Genomic DNA, 22,807 nt, shown 5'->3' with positions numbered 1-22,807 from the left:
ACGTGGTGACGATAGACAGAGAACTATAAAACCTGGTGGAATATTGCTCTCCAATACTGACATTTAACACTACTGGCTAAACAGGTTTATTTTCTAGTTCTATTGAGATAGTATTGAGCATCATCAACGTGCATCTTCCTCAGTACATTATAATTCAAAATTATGAATTTATTTTGCTAGTGTTATGCTAATGTCATAATGCATTTTCTGCTGTTTATCAAATTAAAAAAAATAGATGGCTCAGAGAAAAAAAAAAAAATCTGCCACATATTAAAGGCACAGCAGTGAAAATACATTTTAGCATTCAGACTACATACCAATATCACATTGTACAAAGGCAGAACTTAAGGAACTCTTTTCCCAGTGAAAAAAATGTAAATGTTCTGTCAGCTTTAATTTTGATGTAAGATATTAATGATAAGGGAGATCCCACCTGGACACCACTGAAAGAACCACATTATTCTTATCGTGACCTTGTCAATTACCAAGATTAAAACTCAAATTGAATGAGAGCTTTAAAAGGGAAGTGGTTCCAGGTCCCTTAAAACCTTTAGGCAAGATAAGCATAAACTTATGCTTGTAAGTGGAATGTATACAGAGACCCTATTGTAGCAATATCACCTCTGAAAGGAAACTTGTTTTGAGAAAGCCTTTTTTCAGCAATATTTGCTTTGGCAGTTGAAGTCAGAAGGGTGTCTAATTACAGTGCTATTGACTATTGTTTCAAACCAAACAAGAGCTGCTGAAGTCACAGCCAGGCTAATCAACTTTTACCCAGTGAGGCATGACAAAAAGGGAACTATGATGCAAGCTTTGAACAACACTGAAAGCCACACCGAGATTCATGCTTTGAGATATACAACATCTGCCAAACTAATTAAGCTACCTCTCACATTTGATACAGAGGGTAATAATTGTGCCAAGAAAATGTATAATCCATATTTGGAATATAATTGAAATAAATAAATACAAATGCATATGGTATATGAGTTTTGCTTGCTCTAGTAAGTGCTAAGAGCTTTTGGAGTACAATATCCATGAGGCATGGTTTAAACAGATGCATTTTCAATTCCTGATTATTTATTTATAAATAATGGTGAATATTTTTTCCAATACGGTTATTATAGCTATACAGAATATGTCCAAAGTGGTTCAGATAATGTTTCAGTCTAGGGTGTGCAACAACATGTATACAAATAAAACACTACAAAATAATTTTACAACTCTGCCGAAGGCTGTGCGTCAAACACAAATAACAGATATTTAGGCATTTCTGAACACACTAGATTTGTTTATACAACTCCAAGAAACATATGCTCCCATATCTGATATACACTAATCAAAACAGAAGAGATGCAAAAGTGAAGAAAACTGAACTGTTGACTAACATAACTGACTAAATTCCATTTCCTAACTCCAAATCCTATTCCTATCCTAGAGTTTTCCAAAGAATATAGTGTACACCGTGTGCTTCTACAGCGCCAGGAATGAGGAAGTTTATTTAACTCAAAAAGGTCTGGTACAATTCAAGCCCTTTTTTAAACTGTCACTTACACTGAAAAACATTTGCTATGCAAATTCTCAATGCTGCTCGAAGCGCTCTGTACACTGTTTTGTTTTGCTATAGTGATTCAAAACATTACTGCTACATTAAATGGTTGCTAACGTGCCTGTAAGATACATTCAGGGGATTTGCTGAATACATTTCATAGGCAGCAATAAACTGTAATTAGTTGCAGTGCCGCAGGTTAATGTTTTGCATATTTTTTTTATTTGATTCATTTGAACTAGAAATAGACAATTTTCTTCATTTAAAAACATATATATATATATATATATATATATATATATATATATATATATATATATATATATATATATATATATATATATATATATAAATATTTTTATAGGTCTATGGGTAGCAATTCAGTTTCTACAAAGAGACCACTTAGATGAAAACATGAAATTCTACCATCCGCCAAGTCTTAGGGGTAGTGATCACATTTTCAGAATTAAAATTGTTGACTGCATATATTGCAAGTTATGTTATTAATGTTATTTATTCCTAAACTAAATTAGTATCTATTTAAATATACTAAATTAAACAAACAGGGTTTATTTACATCCTATAGATGAATATTACTTTTGGAGTATTAGATCATATTTCACTAAAACTCATTCAAAAAAACAAATCTATCAGAGTCTCCTAAGATTAAATGTTCTATGAATATAAATAGACACTTGTTAGAAAAAAAAAAAACATACACAAACTACCAATAATAATAAAGATTGATTTAAGCAAGAAACATCTTGGTTGTTTGTTATTATGAAAACCAATTCAAACTTAACTAAAATGTTTCAACAAATACAACCACACATACTACTAACATCAAAATTAAAACAATAACATAAAAATAATATTGTACCATTTACAAATACTGTAACACTACTACTAATACAACTATGACCACCACCACCACCACTACTACTACTAATAAGATTAAGAAGTCGAGTCTGTACATTTGGCTGTTCATATTATTTATTGTGTTAATAATAATACTTCAATATAGATTTTGTATATGGTATGTACTCAGTACAATTAAATGACAATAAATGAACACGTCTGGAATGGTAAAATAAAGTAAGATGGACTGATGAGCAATGCACACAGAAGAGCAGGAATGCAGAAGGCCTCTTATTAGTTAAGAGCAGGATTATGATGGAAAATATATATTTTTTTAATAGATGTATTTTAATAATAATAAGTACTGTAAGTATTACTATTGGCAGTAATATATGTATGGACATTAATTGGTATGAACAATATTTAGTTTTGTTATATCATGTTAATTTATATTACAGACTAATTACAAATATGACATTTGTAATATCCGCATTTCAAGGATCTTATGTTGTTTGTTTAGGTTCAAAGACTTTTCCTTTTCTTTTTGACAAAATACATAAAAATGAATGTGACTAAAAAGTAGAAAGGGTAAAAACACTTGTTGGAAAGTAAGTTTATTGTAATTTTGGGGATGTAGTCAAATACCTGCAAATTTCATTAAAAAATGAATAAGTATTAGAGAATTATATTACACTTAGTTTATAAGAATTCAGCTATAAAGGGACTCTGATTTTAACAATACACATTTGTTAAATTAATTATAACGGTATATGCGCAAGAAAAAGTTTTCTAAAAAATAACACTGAACATGCAAAATAGTCAATCAAGACTTCCAATTACAAATATGTATTAATTGGAATGATTGTTTGTGTAAATATTTTGTGTACAGCCAGATAGTGGAAAGGGATGTGTTACATATTGTAGGCAATTATAAATAGTTATTCTATAAATTAGTATGTTACTTGTGCTTGCTGTACTGCTTGCAGTACTTCAGGCAGTCTTACTTACCTAATGATGCAAATGGATTTTGAACTTCTTTATTCAACCAAGCTGTGTTGGGATTGTATTTTAAACCTGTGATATTTAATCTCAAATAACCAAGGTGCCTTGTGTGAACAGAGCCTTCGCAGGTAGCTTTCACAAGTCAGCCAATTAGCACACACACAAAAATGTCAAATGGGGTGTAATCGCTTTCCTCTAACTATTGTTAAATATTTATTCTATACCGCACAATTATTTTTCACAAAAAACAATACAGAAGGCTGTGTCTTATTAAAATAAGAAAAAGTGAATTGGGGGGCCCCCTTGTGCTGCACTTGCTTAGTCTGCTTACACCTAGCGCCAGCTGTATGTGTTTGAAAGTGAAATATGGCTGTATGATTGATACAAATTCTGCAATATGTATACACATATATACATATGCACAAATGTTTAATTTAAGTACATACATATATATATATATATATATATATATATATATGGAAAATGATGAGATTTTAGACTAAAGCTTGGTTGTTCAGAACTTTGATTTGGCCAACAGCACACAGATAAGCATTAAATTCAAAGCAAAGCAAAATGAGAGCATGCAGTTGTGTTGAACTCACCTGACAAAGATGCACAACCATTCTCTAGGAGCAGAGATGCATGCACAAAAGTAAGAATATGATTGAGAGTAACAGACTCACAAAGTGGCGAAAAAATGAGCATAGGTGAAACAGTCAAATCAATGCAGATTGCAAACTAAAGATATAAAGCCAAAAAGAAAACAAACAAACAACAAAACAAACCAAAAAAAGTGAAGATTCAAGGACCGCTTGAATTTACCTCTCGTTTTGCTAGCAGCACGTTGGGTACGATGTGTGGCAGGCAGCGGCCCAGCATCAGCATAACGCTCTCTTCACTGTCAGCAATGCGAGACACCTGCATCGGGAAGAAAACATCAGCCTGGCAGACACTGTCACACACAAGCAGGTGAGTGTTGTGGAATACTAAACAGATAGCAGGCAGATTCAGCATTACACTTCTGTTCCGAAGGGAAGTAATTAATAATGTAGAAGAATAAAGTAATACCTTTATTATTAATATATTATGTCCTGGTTTATTTAATGGAGAAATGAGTTGCAATGTAAACAGTTAAAATTAATGTTCATAGCAGATTAAAGCAAAAAATGTAAACTAGGGTGCCCAACCTCAGTCCCGGGGTGCTCCAGTGCAGCTAGTTTTATAGGTCACACTTAAAATAAATGTATAAATCGTTGGAAACATTTAATTTGGTTCACTCTTACCAGCAGATAAGATGAGTTGATCAATTCTGTCATGTATTTGGAACAAACACCTGCATATCCAATAAGCATCAGATTTCCCTTAACTCACTGCTATGAGTCACTGCAAGAGCAGGGGTTGGGCACTACTAATGCAACCCTATCAAAGATGATGACCGATGACCTAATGACCGAGGAAAAGATAAATAACATTCAAGATAATGCGGATTTCTGATTCTACTTTTAGATAGTGCTGAATCACAAATTCCCCAATTATAGATTTTCAAAACATGTAAATCGGCATGTTTTATTTAAAGTTCCATAGATTTTCATCTGCTTTCAAACAGACTAAATTTGTGCCACCATTTTTTTTCAAGTGCAAGATGCATTAATGCACCTCCGGCTCTGCTTGTAGTTTCCATGCCAACACCCCACGCACATTCATCTATCCTGCTTGAAATTAATCAGGAGGTGTTAAGCTGTAAAATGTTTCATAATAGAGATGTATGCACCAAGGCCGCAATTAAGTCTTTCAAGACAGTTCTTGGCTGCTGGACTAGCACAAGGGTTTTATGTGCAAAGGATGTACTTGACTTCTATCAAAGCATGAGCTATAAATCAGAATAAGGTCATACGTTAGAATAAACTGACTGATAATAATAGATTACATTGTATTCAAGCATGTGGCCAACAGCTGAACTGTTAACATGAATATAGACTTTTAATTCTCCTTCAAATTAAATGCATTGCTTGAGGAAAGAAATGGAAATGCTTTAGCTGTGGAGCACAGCACGGGGAGAAAACAAAGCTCAGAATAAAACTGACATTAATTGCTCATTTGGAATTTTAATTCAACACTTCCAGCTGGCAGAAGAACCTGTTGGGAAATGCGGTACATTAAAGCTTGAAACATCTGAAGTCTTTTTGTCGTACCTCTGAGCCAAGCCGACTGTCAGCAGACATCCTACAGAATGATAGCAGTGCTTGGTGGAATGCAGGAGACAGCTTCCTACAAAGCAAAGCAGCATTTATTGTCATCAACGGCAGTTCACGTCATTAGATATCAGAAATAATTGCAAATGCTACTATTGATCTTGCGCATACATGCCACATTAACAGTTTTACTAAGGGAATAAACCAGATTGTTATAAAAATAAATTATTCTCATTCCTCTATTCAAATATATCACAGGAAAGAGTATTGTCCTCCACCAACTGTTAACCACCTTAATAATATAGCATGGACTTATTTGGCATTCCCTCTCAACTAGGGTGTCCTTTTTGATACCAGTATCATCTTGTATCATCTTGTTTTAAACCCTATTTGTTATGAAGCACAATGTCTCCCTCTAGGGGTTTGTCTATAGATTTAATTGTTCACTAAGGGTTTCACGTGGTAGACCTAAAGCATGTCTGAAGATCATAACAAAGGATCTCAATGAATCTGAGATCTGGCAGAAGGAGAAGAAGGATCAGAAAAAGAAGAAACAGCAGAAGGGTTTGGGTTGTGCCAGTTACACAACAGTTTCCCAGAATTCAAGGCAGAAAGAACCACCTACTCATAGCAGGAAATTGACAAATAGGGTATCCACTGAAGAAGAATAAATAAAAACAAATTATAGCAAATATATGGTACTACTATCTAACAAAACCACTGGGACTATCTTCAGCTCCTATAATCTCTAACATCTTACCTGTTCGGCCGGTCAAACTGAACGGGCACTTTACTCTGCGATGCCTGACTTTTTAACTTTGTGTAGTGTGTGGACTGTGTTTCAGCAGGAGGAGGGGTAGAGTCCATATTAGTGTTTATCACTATGGAGTTTGTGACACATTCTTGTTGAGTTGTCCCCTTAACAGAATCAGTGCCTCGGATATCCAGGTACTGTCCATTGTCCACATGGTCTGGAAGAGACACTTCATCTGATCCAGGCTTCTCTGAAGGTGGGATGACAGGTACAGACGCGTGATTCTTCTTCTTCAGTGCCTCAATGTCACTGAAATATAGGAGAAGATATGGAATAAAAGTGTCAGGCCTTCACAAAATAGACTGAAAAAGATCCTTAACATTTCCCTCAGCTCTCCTTCTAGATCAGACACTGTGAACCAACTCAGTTATATTTGCCAATAGGAGAACCAAATTTGCACATTCATGATTTATTTAGAAGGGATGCAATTCCATAACCTTTCTAATATCATTATAAAAAATTGGATCTTTGGAAATGTGTCCAACAGTTCCAGAGGAATCTCTGAAGGCTGTTCTCTGTAATGATAATAAAGTGTGGTTAGAGACCTCCCATGACGGAAAGAGACTAGGGTGGATGAATGCAAGGTTTAATATAAATTCTGTAAATAACTGGAAGTCAACTTTACTAGAACAAACCCTGTTGGCCTAAATACAAAAACCACAGTACCACTGTGTTCAAGAGCGCCAGAGTGTGTGAAAGTGGATGGTTGCCTCCCAAAGTAGGGTAATCAAATTCAAATTCTGGATCTCTGTGCTCAAATTCTAAAACTCAACAACCAAAAAGTCTTAACTATATGCAATACCTACCTCTGAAGCTTTTTGATTTGCTCTGCCAAACACTGCTTCTCACTGTTCAAAAGGCTGATCTGGTATTCCAGCTCCTGGACAACAGCAGTTGGCTGAAACCAAAGCAAAAGACCTATTATTAGTGCACAACGATACAGTGAGGGAAAAAAGTATTTGATCCCCTGCTGATTTTGTACGTTTGCCCACTGACAAAGAAATGATCAGTCTATAATTTTAATGGTAGGTGTATTTTAACAGTGAGAGACAGAATAACAACAAAAAAATCCAGAAAAACGCATTTCAAAAAAGTTATAAATTGATTTGCAGGTTAATGAGGGAAATAAGTATTTGATCCCCTATCAATCAGCAAGATTTCTGGCTCCCAGGTGTCTTTTATACAGGTAACGAGCTGAGATTAAGAGCACTCTCTTAAAGGGACTGCTCCTAATCTCAGCTCGTTACCTGTATAAAAGACACCTGTCCACAGAAGCAATCTATCAATCAGATTCCAAACTCTCCACCATGGCCAAGACCAAAGAGCTGTCCAAGGATGTCAGGGACAAGATTGTAGACCTACACAAGGCTGGAATGGGCTACAAGACCATCGCCAAGCAGCTTGGTGAGAAGGTGACAACAGTTGGTGCGATTATTAGCAAATGGAAGAAACACAAAATAACTGTCAGTCTCCCTCGGTCTGGGGCTCCATGCAAGATCTCACCTCGTGGAGTTTCAATGATCATGAGAACGGTGAGGAATCAGCCCAGGACTACACGGGAGGATCTTGTTAATGATCTCAAGGCAGCTGGGACCATAGTCACCAAGAAAACAATTGGTAACACACTACGCCGTGAAGGACTGAAATCCTGCAGCGTCCGCAAGGCCCCCCTGCTCAAGAAAGCACATGTACAGGCCCGTCTGAAGTTTGCCAATGAACATCTGAATGATTCAGAGGAGAACTGGGTGAAAGTGTTGTGGTCAGATGAGACCAAAATCGAGCTCTTTGGCATCAACTCAACTCACCGTGTTTGGAGGAGGAGGAATGACCCCAAGAACACCATCCCCACCGTCAAACTTGGAGGTGGAAACATTATGCTTTGGGGGTGTTTTTCAGCTAAGGGGACAGGACAACTGCACCGCATCAAAGGGACGATGGACGGGGCCATGTACCGTCAAATCTTGGGTGAGAACCTCCTTCCCTGATCCAGGGCATTGAAAATGGGTCGTGGATGGGTATTCCAGCATGACAATGACCCAAAACACACAGCCAAGGCAACAAAGGAGAGGCTCAAGAAGAAGCACATTAAGGTCCTGGAGTGGCCTAGTCAGTCTCCAGACCTTAATCCCATAGAAAATCTGTGGAGGGAGCTGAAGGTTCGAGTTGCCAAACGTCAGCCTTGAAACCTTAATGACTTGGAGAGGATCTGCAAAGAGGAGTGGGACAAAATCCCTCCTGAGATGTGTGCAAACCTGGTGGCCAACTACAAGAAACGTCTGACCTCTGTGATTGCCAACAAGGGTTTTGCCACCAAGTATTAAGTTGAAGGGGTCAAATACTTATTTCCCTCATTAACCTGCAAATCAATTTATAACTTTTTTGAAATGCGTTTTTCTGGATTTTGTTGTTGTTATTCTGTCTCTCACTGTTAAAATACACCTACCATTAAAATTATAGACTGATCATTTCTTTGTCAGTGGGCAAACGTACAAAATCAGCAGGCGATCAAATACTTTTTTCCCCTAACTGTACACAGAACAAGTTCACATCATGGAGAAACATGCCCCTTACTAGAGAATGACTTAACAGCAACCCAACACATGCAGCAGACATTTTAATTTTTGATGGCACTGGGTTGCTTTTTGTAAGGTGAGCACCACTTCAAAGCACTTTAGAAAGTAATGTTCCAAAAGGGAATATCATTAACCTGATTCAGAGATCAACAGCATATGTGCATATAAAACATATTGCAAATAAGGCACTTACTAAACCCCAAAACAGGAAATAACTGAAATAAACTTAAACTGTCTATTAATCCAGAATGACTGAGGAACTCCCAGCTTGTGCTAAAGAAATGGCTGCACAGAATTATGAGATTTAAGCAGAGAAACACCTGTGTCTGCTCAATGGTCTGCGAGGCCTCTTTGGTGGTGGACAGTTCAAGCAGGTCATCGGCCTCCATCCCAACCGCGATGTCCACGGTTTCCTTGGGGGAACTCAGGCAGCTCCCACAGCTGCGGTAAAGCTGCAGCAAGTCGGGGGGCTTTGGAATGTTTAACCCAACGTCGTCCCACAGCTCAAAATCCTGTCCAGAATTTTTTTTTGTACAAAGACACAGAGTGACCGGGTTACATACATTTCTTTTCCTGGTTTTAAATCTTCCTCCATTTTGAGACATTTTTCAAGATTGTAAACTGCATTTAGAATTGATGCACCTCACACAAAACAGCTTCATAAAGCCCATCTTTACACAGTGTTATAAAGATATTTGGCAGATTTGTACATGAAAGGACATTTTTAAACTAGGTCTATGAAACAAGCATTTTTCTGACACATGTAAAAGAATATATATTTTTTAACATTACAGTAAAAAATTATATTTGTATCAACAGCAGAAACCATGAACCCCTAAAGACAGGCTTTCCTGTCTTCTTAAACAAAAGAAAGAAAATCACTGTATCATGTAACATTACTCTTTATCATCTTTATAAATTGTGTCAATGTTAATCAGAAGTAGGAATTTTATAAAAGCAAGTAGAGTACAAGTAATAACATATTTCTTATCCTCAAAGTACGAGCTTTCTAGGTTTTTACAAAACTGTTCACTGGCAATCAAAACCTATTCCTAAATACCTGAAAAGATCAATAAAATGTGGCGATGTATAAATGGCAGATTACCTGATCATCATTTTCATCTGAAAATGTGATGGATGACAGTTTGTGATTATTCTTTAATAAATATTCATTCACTAGAAAGTTCAATGCTCTTTTTTCAAGAGGTCGGATGGGTTCCTGGAAATAAAAACAGAAATTAATAAATTAAAATGGTAACATTTTGTATTTTGGGAGAATGTATTTAATTTAAAATCCAAAGGCCTCATTTTTTGAATATATATGATGAAGAAACTCTTAAAACAAATAATTTGTTTTTCTATTTAAAATAATAACGCACCTGAATTTCAGGACTGGATTTAAAGTTCTTTCGTTCCTGCATAGGAACCTCACTCTCTGCAAAATAAAAGACAATATATGTGTATGCACTCGCCAGACTTTCACCCAGGGCTTCAGCGGTTCTCAAAGCAGAAAGACTAAAGAAGTAAAAGTATAATGTACGCCACCTGCTGCCTGAGTCAAGTTGGCACGAAGCGCCTGAATGGTCTCCTTGGCTTTCCGTAGTTCAAACTCCAGGACTGGACAGGGAGTGGATTAAACACACACAGGCATCCAACCAAGAAAAGGGAACAAACAAATAATAAAAAACAAGGATGGCCATGAAAAAAATAAATAAAAGAAAACAAAACAGTCTATTGGAAACAAAAGCAAAACAACAAGCTAAATAAACAGAAGAACATGCAAACTATGAAACTCATGAACGCATGCAGCAGAGGTTATTTGAAAAGCAGACTGGTGATAGTTTTTCCATACTCTTTGACATGACCCTCAGCTTGCCATTATCATCAACATGTTCAGCTGTCTGACAAGGGATCTCTGCATTAACTACCGTACAACAGGGTTCAATTTGTGCTTCTCAAACAGAAGGCCAGATTGTAGAACTGTATTTAAGAAAGGTCTCTGGCTGTTAAGCTTTTATTTTGTGTAAATGGATACAGCAATCCCGAAGATCAGTCTGTGATGTTTGAATGAAAAAAATCCAAGCCACTTCTTTAAAGTTGGAATTGCATACATTATCCCAAAGTATTAACTGATGATGTCAGCACCATGTCCACAATGTACCAGGTGCAGTGTGCATCAGTGCCAAGGGCTCAAGTTCCTGGCCATGGAAAGGTGATAATCATGGCAAGGGGCTTGCGTGTTTGGCCTCCATTCTTCCCTTGCCTTAGGGAGGCACTGGGTAGAGTTGATTTGCATAACAGAAAATCCAGCTACATGGGTGTCTCTTGTATGCATGTGAAAAGCATTTCATATTTCTTTAAGGCTCAACAGGTTGGCAACATCTGCTACTTTGAGATTGCCGTGTGAAAAGAGGAAACATTTCGATATTCAGCTCGGAGAAAACCCACCTTCAACTTCATTCATTCACAACTGAGGGATTTAAAAGCTTTTAGTTTATTTATCTAAAGCTGGCAAATTATCATTGAGAAGAATTTTAAGAATTTTAAAGGTTCAGTTTCTGAGTGGGTGAAGGAGGTTAAAATCTGTACAGCCTATAACATACCACAGAATTCTTATCACCACTTCGTTTTCAGTGCCATTTTTATATTATTTATTTTATTATGAATACACTCTTTAATGTTTGTTTTGTTAAGCTTCATTCTACTTTATCAAACATCATTGGTGTAGTACTTTGATCCTTTCCCTTAGTCAGCACTTGCGTTACTAAGCAACGTGCAGTAATGCATAGGGGATAAAACAAACAAATAATAATAAAAATCATAATAGTAATAATAATAATCATAATAATCATAATAATAAAAACTTCACACAGTTTGCTTTTTCGTAGTTTTTGAATGGCACACAGTTATATTATAAAGATACGCAGAATGGGGACAAAACACTAAACACTAATATGCTGGAAAGATCAGAAAACTTATTTAGAAAGCATGGAGAGCATAGCACACTTTGCATGTCTGTGCACTGATGATCTGCAGCCAGTCGCAATTCACTGTTACTTAACCCAAAGAGGCCACCATTCCCCTCTGTCACCCAAACACTGCACCACAAATGTTGGTTATCGCATTCATAACCAAGTTTTATGCAAAATGTTAAATGTTTAGTTTAAAATGTCCTTCTTAAAAGGTTCTACTGCTGCACAAAAAGGTTTAGATGCCTACACAGTGACATCTAATGGCTAGAGATCTTTAATTCTTGAATTTTCTTGTACAGCAGCAAAACAGGAATGAGGCCCGAGCTTCATCGTAAAGGTGGGATGGATTGTATAGGCTACAGCAACTTACCCTCCTTTACACAGATCAAGACTGCACAAAATGCAAATGTAAAAAATGGCACAAATTTAGAACAAACAAAAAACAGTGGTTGTTAGCAAAAGGATTGCCAGCCTGTATGGTGTGTTGTCCAGTTTTGGAAAGAGAAACAGTTAAAGACTCAGAAAGCCAGAAAAACCCAAGTCAGACAGCCAGGGAAGAGGATGGAGAATGAATAGCAGCATCTCTTTTCTACTAAAAGAGAACAGTTTGGAGTTGAGGTATGGAAGCACCATACTGCTTTCAACTACTAACCTGAAAGGCTCTCTGCTGCATGGTTCCTAGGCTAACTTTACCCCTTTGAGGAAAATCAAAATTCACCAATTCCAACTGACATTACTTCTACCTTTATTAAAATCATGTATATCAATTTCAACATGTTGATTATATCAAAACCCCAATCTTTAATGTTTTTCTTCATTTTACCTGAATTAAGTTTAATAGCAACTGTACCATTATTGTATATACTCAGTATTAAACAGGGCTGCAAGGAAGTTGACTGTGAAAGGCTCAGAACACTTTACAGAAGGTTTGCATGTTTGGTTCACTTGAAGTTCAATATTGATTTTTTTCTTTTTTTAATTATGCCTATACTGTGATTTCTACAGTTGTTAATTTGACTATTTTGTTTTTTTAAATAGGTCATCACATTTAGAAAGCCTATTGCTGTTTTGTCAGATGCTACAATACACTGGTTAAGGGAGTCTAAGAGAATTGCTTATTAACATTTTAGAATTATGAAATGTTAAGTATTCAATGTATCCATACAAAAGAATGTCTTAGATGGATGGAAATCTCAAGGTTGCATTTAATTTTCTATCCATACCTTAAAATAACCTTTCTGAAAAAACAAGAAAAAAAAAAAAAGGCAGAATGTCTCTTGAGACATAGACAAAGCTATGCTAACTGGACATGCCCAAGTTGTGAAAGTCTTTAAGACAGAAACCTTCTAGTGAAGCCACAAAAACAGCCACAGGATTACAAGAAAGAGATCTCTACACTCTTGAACAAGTAATCACATGCATTCTAGAAAAAAAACTTTGACCATTGCAACACTTCTTGGAAACCGAATGTAAGAGAGGCTCCGAAATGGTGTTCTGGACCATGTGATTGATTCACATGAGATTCTCAAAGAATCAGTCACTCAGATGATTATTTGAATCAGCTGATCATCTTTCTGAAAATGTGAGCTTTCTTTCTGCAGAGTACAGAAAACTCCACAATAAATATCCACAGTTTTTCATTCTGCTACTGCAATACATGCAAATAAAAGGATAATATGATCTGTAATATTTGAGATTTGCATTTTGAAGCTTTAAACTGGATATAACCCAAGTATAATAATGGAGCTTCTATTTTAAAAGTTCAATTGCCTGCTCTCATTCTGAAAGTGCTGTTCATTACTGTTATGTTTGAACATACATGTCCGTTTCATGTTTAAAATATTTCAAATCCTTGCCAAAACTGAAATATTAATATTACAAAATTCAATATATAGTCCTACTGATATCCACGGTACCATTTACCATGTATTTGTGAGTGGGTGAACCATAAAGTAAACAGTTTCAATCGGAGTCAAAAATGTTTTGCTTTGTCATGTCAGTAGACCTTTAAGACATAAAGCCAAATCCAAGTAATGTCCATTTTTTTCCCCCCGCTCAAAGCATCTACCAGAAATGATGTAAACTGTCAAAATCTCTTGATATATGCTTATGCTATTAACATTGTAATGGTTTAACAAATTTCCCCTTTGGGCCAACACACAATGCATCTGCGTGAAGGAGCACATATTTTAACTTTATGTAACACCACCACAATTTCCATTAGGAACCAAAATTAAAGCATTTTCTCTTTTCTTATCTATTGTAGTGAGAAAATTTACTTTTATAATGTTCTGTATATTATTTCTATATTATTAATTGTTTCATGTTGTTATAGTATTAATTCTTTCAGTTTTGTCTATGAAGCAATCATTTGTTTGTATTTACCCCTTAGTGGGAACTACTTTAATTATTAGTTTTCATGCAAGAATGCTACAGAAATCTACCTAAGTAATTTCACCCTGCCTCCCCATCAAGGTTAATTGTTTTTTGGATTGTATACAAAACAATTGTCACTCTGCCTCTGCCTTAAGGCTCAATGTTTATTGAATATATAGGCGTACAGCTATTGTCTATTGAATACCTGATCAACAACTATCAGTATGCATGGGGTAAATTGAACTCGTACAGCTGGATTGAATTGGATTTGCTGTAACCTATTGTCTATCAAAGATACAAAGGGGCTTCTTCCAGCTCACATCTCTAGATCTTTTCCTCACTTCATGTGAGAGGAGAGCTCCGGGTTAACCTGTATTTATGTATTGTATAATAAACTTGTTAATTTTTCATCTGTGTTTCCTGGGATTTACTGAAACCAATACACTATTATGCAAACGGTGACAATATCCAACAGGAAAATGTATCTTTAAGCTAATATTTATTGTACTTTAGAGAAAATGTATGTTCAGACATCACACTAAAAGAAAATGTCAGACATCAATTTTTAAATGCCACATGTATGTCATTATTTCATTACAAAGTAAGTGACAAACCCACTATGCCAAAAGACAAATTTCCCTCACCCAGGGGGTTTGTACATTTTCTATTCTTCTTAAATTCTACGATAGTGCCATCGCCTTAGCAGGTTCTTATACCCCGAGCCTTGTTTCTACGTATCCATAGTTTATATAGGCTGACTTCAACCTGGCTTCCACTTAAACTGCCGTCATACACTATATCAAGGATAGTTGAGTATTAAACCACAATATAACTTATATTGTAAATATACGATGTAGCATGTACTGTAAGATTTGGTCTGGATTTTGTTCTGCGGATAGCAAACTCCACAATTACTAAATATTAAGTAAAAACAAAACAAAAATGAACATAGAATGACATGGATTTCTAAGGCCATCAGGCATATAGTAAGTTAATATAAAGAAACCTTTGGGAAGGGGTTTTAAACAATTTTTTTAATTCAAATGGTCAGTGGAGAAGCACCATCATTAAAAAATAATAATTCCATGACAAGCACCTTTGCAGTCCTTTTCGTTGTGTGTCACTCATGTTACCACTTCAGGTAAATCACTGTGCACATTATAGCCTCTAAAGCTTCTGTTGTATGTACACTTACCAGTTAATTACAGATATGTTGCTTACCTGCAACGCGTTCATCTGTTTCCCGGTTTCCATCATCAGAGTAACGTGCAAAATCCAAAGAATCCAACGTGCTGATGCTGCCCGCGCGGTCTGAAAGACAGAGAACAAAGATATTCACACCCTGGGTCCTGGTAGATGCCAGTTACATGGCAATGAGTTTAAGCACAAACTTTTAGACGTTAAGCATGTAGCACTGAAACAAAGAGAATATCCACAATATAGGAGGTATTTGATGGTACCCCAAGAATTTGGGGTATTTATTTTGCCTGAGAAGGTTTTCTCACTGTGTGCACAAAGGGAACTTGTAAGGATGTCAACATGGAGTACTCAAAGTGGAGTGCACTGCCTGTGACTGTCCAGTTCAGGTTTTCCTATTAGCTTTTGATTATGCTACCCATTTATCTTAATGAAACTTCAAACCTCATCTGTTACCACACAGCTAGACAAGCTTGCCAACAGCTATTGACCGGTTTAAAATTAAATGATCCATCATGTGGAGGAGGTATTAAAGTGATGCACTGTCCACACTACCAGCTGTAGATACATTCAGGAATGCTGGACAAGAACAAGAATATCTCTGTATTCAAGATAAAGCATATGCAACACAGGCCCATAGACTATATATTGTAACTTCTCCCAATTAATCTACATTGTTCCATTATACTGATTGTTATACTGTCAGACTGTGGTGTTGTGAGCTGCTTAGAAATGATTGTGAAGTGCTATGAAAAAGACTAATGTGAAAAAATAACAAGATTAATCTTGGTTTCTGTAGCAAGGTGTAAGAAACTGCAACTTTGTTTAAAGAACAGTCGAACAAATAAATTCAGCAACTCGACAGTCAATAACTGTGGCTTGAAGGAAACTTTCCAGGTGACTCCTGCTTTAAATCAGCAAGCTTACTGTAGTCAATCTGGAAAGATCTAAGAATAAAAACAACAAAGCAACCATAGCAATAAACAACCTTTTGGCACCTGTGACTTAAAAGTACCCAAATAAACCTGTGCTCTTCATCATAATGTGCATTTACATGGAAATGGTACATTTTTCCAGAAGACACTAGTTTCCAAGAATAATTCCAATATCAAAAGTCAACATTTATGCCATGCATATATAGTATACCCTGTTATCCACTAGATAACATGACCTGTTTATATGAAGAATGCATTTTGAAGATGGCATATGCCAGGAAAGGGAGCAGCGCAATGAAGACTTTGGAACAGATAAGAGAAAGGATAAGAGGTCAGTGGGGAAAGCAAAACGGAGCTTAGTAGAAGGAATACAAAGCAAGCAAGTAGGCTAGTCAAACAAGAAAAGGTTTGCAGTGGTCAGTCCAGACAGAACTAGGGCCACGGACAAGAACGATAGGAAAATATACTGAGTTGGTCACATAGAAAGGTGATGTTAATTAAATCCAGGAGGAGATTGTGGAGAAATGGTTAGAGATGTGTGAAGACATAAAAGACTAAGAGAAGGAAGGTCTAAGCATCATCCGCATCAGAATTGATGGGAGAAGCCGGCGGTGGAGATAACAGAATCCAGGGAGTAGGTTTAGACAGACAAAATGAGTTCCAACAGCAATCCCTAATGAAAATCTAACGTTATCTTATAGATAAAGAGAGAAGTGAAGAGAGACGCAAGGTGATATCTGGAAGAAGTAGTCGGAGAGGCAGAAAAAAGGCCAGGCAAGGGTAGAGCATCAAACCGAGACAGGCAAGGAAAATACAATGGTTGACTATATCAAAGCCAGCTGAGAGGTCAAGGAGAATTACGTCAGCGGGGGAAGCATGAGCCAGAGAACAGAGAGTGCATGAAAGAGAAGAAGAGTTTCTGCAGAATGTAGAATGTACAGTTCAGATGCAGAATGGTGAGGGTGTGAAGTGAAGTGCTGACAAAGCAAGATGGAGAATAACTGGCAAAACATAACAATTTAGATAGCATGAAGAAAAGACATGGAGGCATAGTCTGGGAATATGGAGGTCAAAGACAAGACTTCTTGAGGAATGGGGTAATGCAAAAAGTCTTGAAACCAGTTGGGGAAACAGCCAGAGAGCAGAGGGACTAAAAGAAAGAAGAGCAGGATCAATAAACGAGTGTATGGACTTGAAGTCGAGTGACTTGTTATCCAGGAGCAGAGAGCAGAGGTTAGACTCAGACAAGGGGATGGAGGAGGAGGGGACAATTATAGTGTACACTGATACAGGATTAAGGATTAAACAATAATCTTAAGCGGTTTAAATGCTTACATGATTTACTGTGTAATTCAAATGTAAAGTGTTTGTGACAGGCTCCTTCTTCGAGTCCCTTGACTCCTTGTATTTGGACATGACAATTACTTTCACTCTCGCAGAGAAAATGGATAAGATCCGAGGGGCACACAAAGATCTTTCAGTAACAGGATACAGCAGGGAGAAGCAGTAGGGACTGAAATTAAAAATGTGTTTCACTGGTTTTTACAGCTGATTTACTTTAAATATTTTTTAAATTATACAATCAAACCACATGACATCTCCTGATCCACTAAATGTGTGAAGTAATAAAAAAAATAATTCTTCTGCATACATGTGGGAATAGTGTGATCATTTTAGCCATTCTTAATAAGACATTTTGAATAGCATTCGGATTAATATGGTATTTTTAAAAAGCATAATTGAATCCATTTTAAATTTGCGATAAAAAATAATGTTGTGCGAGTGTGAATTACAATTTGGTCGTACAGTGTGAATACAATTTTCGAACTCTATAAGGAAATTCAACATTGACATGATTTGTATAAAATGTCCTTATTATCATAATCATTACGGTATCAAATGAGGGAAATGTAGTTCGGTTGTGGTTTATCACAATTATCCGAGAAGGGAATGAAAACTACAAGTCCTATGAATTACATTTATGGCCCAGTGTTGATGTGGTTCATTGGGCACGATATCCTACTAACTGGTGTTAGCCGCCTCGTCATTAAAACACACTTACAGATACAATAGTACTCAACGACAGTAGGGCTGCAAGAAATAATTGACAACGTTGAATATTAAAATCTACTAAAACCTTAATGTAATTCATCATCAATTAGTTGGGTCTACCTGGGGTGCAGCTACAAAAAAAAAAGAAAGATGGCGGAGGCTGCAGTTACACCCGTGGGAAGTATAAGAGCACTTTACATTGAATTTACACTGAAGACAGTTTGCTACAACATGTGCAAAGCTGAACTCGCATAGCGCAAGCATGACAATGATGCATGAGCACATGAAGAGAACATGCATCGGAAGACGCTCAGCTGGTACAGGCTGTTGCCTCTGGATCCAACACATAATTTGTAGTCCGTCATCCAAAAAGTTGTCCGTCAAAGATGGCAAATTGGATCCGTTAAAACCGCACAAATTACTCCGCCTTTCCCGTTTCTTGAACTGCGTCTTGCAAGCTACGCCCGTTTCTTTACCTCCTCAACTACATTATTATTATACATTTTATTTATAAAGCACTCTTATTATACCCATGCGCTACACTCAAGCAACAGTCAAAACAGACAGTACAAAGATGCAACACAGCAGTGCAGTACACACAGACAACAAAATAAGAAAGAAAAACAGCTAGGTTAGCCAATAAAGCGGAGCAAGAAATAAAAAGGCTGAAAAGATTTTAAAGTGTAACTAACAGATCCTTAAAAACTTTTCAAAAGTGATTAAAACATTTCTTTAAAACAAATGGAAAACATTTGATTCATTTTCATTTTGCAACGGGGCTGCTGTGTGTGCATGTATTTACACTGGGACGTGCAGCGGTGGGGGAGTTAGGGGTGCCCCTTTTCTTTCTCCTGACCTTTTTTCCGCTGAAGTGCCCTATATGCCTGACTGGCACCCCCGGACCTCACTTCACTGGCACACACTACATAAAAAAAATGTAGGGGCCCAGTGCTCCTAAGGAAAAAAGTAAGCGTAGAGCCCTGTTAAGGCAAGGATGGTACTGAATAACTTCAATGGAACATGAGGATTATACTACCCTAGTGCCAGAAATAATAATTGAACTCTGCTTCAGGGTCCAGCAGTACAGTAAATCAGAGAGAATAATTTTCCTCTGAGTTATAGGCAGCTCAAATGATTATTCAAAGCATTTGAATGATTGAAAAATAAAATTACTCCTCTCATATTTTTTACATTCGACTATTCACTAGAGTTACAAAATGGTGGAAGGTGAACGAGCAACAAGTTACTCTGCAGAAAACAAACCTAAACACAAAAGCTTAACAGTCTGTAATTACTTCAAAAAGGCATTTAACACAGTATCTTGTTCACTTTTTAAAAAAAGAGTTGTCTTTTCACAGTACAAGTTCAATGTTAGAGCATTTTAAATCAAAACAGCCATACTCGGCGGTGGAAGTGATTTGGAGGCCTTTCTAAGCAAGGTTTTTTTTTTTCTTTTGGTAAATTACTTTTGCATCAGTTTTGACTAACAAATTTACTATGTAACTTCATGTTGTTGTATAATACAATGGGAGCATATTAATGCCAACTGATTAGTGCCAAAATACTGCAGCCATGAAAGATTTTTTTTCAGTATATATTTTTAATAAATTGAGTTTTAAAATCCAAATATAAGGTAGGACTATATACATTTCATATGAGCAGCTGGTTTGTTACTTAGAGGTCCTGATTTATCATGGATTCACCCTCATGTGATTTCAGTGATACGGTCTTGTGCAGCACCCAGTGTGACATTAAAATCACAGGTCAGCATGTGAATCCAGCATAACCACTTCAGATGAAGCGCATCGTTGTGTCAATGGAATGCTGTTGAACAAGCCATACCTCCAGGTTTGGTGAAGGGCACAGCAACTCCAATTTTTACACAATGCATTCCAACTCAAACAGTGTAAAAGTAGTAATCTAACATGTACCTGGAACGGAACGTCTCTTCTGATCAGTTACACAAACAAAGAACAAAGCTGGGCTGTGCTTGTCTGTTGAATACAACACAAAGCTTTGTGCTCTGTGCGGTAAATCATTCACTCCTGATAACAACAGAATATTAACATAGTATTTCACTTTTACGGTGACAACTTTGATTGCTGGCCGCTATTTGACAATTTCTAAGTTCCCAACTATGTAGAAGGAACTTCAACAAATTCCTTCTAAGAAACAAACATTTTACTGATGCACTATTTCCTAAATGGATACTCTAATGGTTTTGAGCAGATTATAATTAAACGTCATATATCTGACAAATTAATTATACTTTTCTCTACAAAAAGGCTAATATTGACAGTAGAAATCAGCAACCACCACACATTTTTGCAAAATCCATGGAAGATTATATTGGGCCAAAAATAAAAAATAACATACCAGCTGTTATGTGTATTGATCTTTTTTTTTTATAGGCCTGGTGGAGGGGCTGGATTTATTCCCACTTTATTTATTCATTTTAAAATGCACATTGCTTTGTCGCTCTTTGGAAACGGAGACCCAGGGCTTAGGGCTTCCATTTGTGGCATGGCACAGCTCTCCATCTCTAGCATATTACTGTTACATCATTAAATTTTAAAATAAACACATTTGCAATAATTCATGTTGTATCGTTGCAGTTTGATGTCAGCACAGATTGTGGCTATTGAATCTTAAGCAGAGGTATATCAAAGTACATCACACAACACGTTAGTGTGTTTATAGACTACCACAGTATAGCTTACTACACTATCTTTATTCTTCCCTACAGTACACCACTCTATACTTCTGTGTTTTGCCACTGTGCAGCACACTACATTTTATCATGTTATGCCAGTGCACCATCACACTTTACTCTGACCTGAGCATAGTACACCACTCTACTTCACTGGGTTTTTACCACAGTACGTCGCAACTTCAACTGTGATCACATTAGGCTAGTACAGACAAACCATAACCATAATTTCTCAGGGAATATTAGTCTTATTACTTATACTCTCACCAGCCGTAAGATAAGAACAAGCTATCATTAGTAGTGCAAGTATTAATATTAATATTAGGATTATAACGGGAAACGTGGTTTTAGGACTGCAATGGGAAATCACGGAAAATTACTTACAGGGAATGGACATGAAATGGAGTTTCTCGAAGTTCAACTTCATCGTCAAACCAGGGCAAGTGGAATTTATTTTTTAATAGCTGAATATTTATTTTATTTGTGAAAATCCATGAGCATCGATTGCCAACATTTTTCATCTGATTCTATGTCGGAAACTAGTGATCAACCCTGTGGTTTTCAGGTGACCGCTTCCGTTGTCTTGTAATCACTGGAAATATTACACTCCAATTGGACTGTAACGTCCCATAGATAATGAGTGAACGAAGGGTGTTGATTTGGCAAGCCGAACACATTTGAGATACTAGCAAATTCTGCGGGAGCCCGAGACATCCATCCTGTGTTTGAAGCCTGTGGAAACCTCAGGGTGCATCCTTAACATCCCCATCTGTCATTGCAGCAGGAGGGCTGACGCCTATCTCTGTTGTCAAGAGCTAAATATGGAACAGAACACAATACAGCAGCTTCTCAGAGTAGAAGTTTTCTTATCTTATAAAGAGCATGAATTATGGTGTATGCTATATATACTGAGCTAGTATTGAATACGTATTATCCTGGTTTCAGCACAATACTGGTAAAAAGCAGAACACAATAGAACATTATGGTTAAAAAGTTGCTATGATAAGACATGGGGCACCACTATACACATTAACAGCATCATGTTGCAACCAGGTGCTTAGACGGGGGCGATTACTTAACCCAACCCTGGAAATACGATCAGGCTCCAATGACAACAAAGAGCGTGGTGTCCCAGTTTCCAAGGCAACTATATTGTAGCAAGCCCTAACCCTACCAGTGTGACTCAGGCCTTATTCTCCATCACTCAGTGTGGCTGTTCACCATCTGCATCTAGAGCAAATGACAACTTGCTTGAGGGATGGGTTTGACCACAATTCTAGGAATTCCAACAAAAAAACATGTCTTGCCGATGAAAGGGTTTTTGTTGTGTAAGCAAATTGAAACATTGTTCACCAATATTTAAAAGATTAAGCTCAATGTATTTTCAATAATTCCCTTCTATGCTTTGTTCTCCTGGTTTTATGTACAGTCACATTATATTATATGTTCAGGAGAAAGGTTTATTAAGGAAAAGCAATCTCTGTGTCGCACTAATGAGATCACCCTGAAAACCACACAATTATGAGAAGATGAGATACAGGCTGCAACTGAAAAATCTGTTCTTTGTAATTGCCATT

General features: G+C 36.7%; 1 protein-coding gene across 5 annotated transcripts in view; it reads right to left on the bottom strand.

Annotated features, from left to right (window-relative positions):
- relch (RAB11 binding and LisH domain, coiled-coil and HEAT repeat containing) overlaps positions 1-22,807 on the bottom strand; it is a 52,095-nt gene that overhangs the window by 22,654 nt on the left and 6,634 nt on the right. For all 5 annotated transcript variants that reach the window (XM_066721761.1, XM_066721769.1, XM_066721776.1 and 2 more), the window contains exons 2-10: positions 15,558-15,647; positions 10,534-10,605; positions 10,368-10,423; positions 10,094-10,207; positions 9,309-9,500; positions 7,222-7,313; positions 6,362-6,664; positions 5,602-5,677; positions 4,232-4,327 (exon numbers count right to left, since the gene is read on the bottom strand). In XM_066721761.1, coding sequence (XP_066577858.1) covers positions 4,232-4,327; positions 5,602-5,677; positions 6,362-6,664; positions 7,222-7,313; positions 9,309-9,500; positions 10,094-10,207; positions 10,368-10,423; positions 10,534-10,605; positions 15,558-15,647 — 1,091 coding nt within the window. The remainder of the gene's footprint in view (positions 1-4,231; positions 4,328-5,601; positions 5,678-6,361; positions 6,665-7,221; positions 7,314-9,308; positions 9,501-10,093; positions 10,208-10,367; positions 10,424-10,533; positions 10,606-15,557; positions 15,648-22,807) is intronic.

This window comes from Amia ocellicauda, chromosome 2 (genome assembly GCF_036373705.1).
Source record: "Amia ocellicauda isolate fAmiCal2 chromosome 2, fAmiCal2.hap1, whole genome shotgun sequence".
In the NCBI taxonomy this organism is placed as follows: Eukaryota; Metazoa; Chordata; class Actinopteri; order Amiiformes; family Amiidae; genus Amia; species Amia ocellicauda.
Note: the sequence above shows the minus strand (reverse complement) of the source record. Positions and strands in the feature narration are given on the sequence as shown.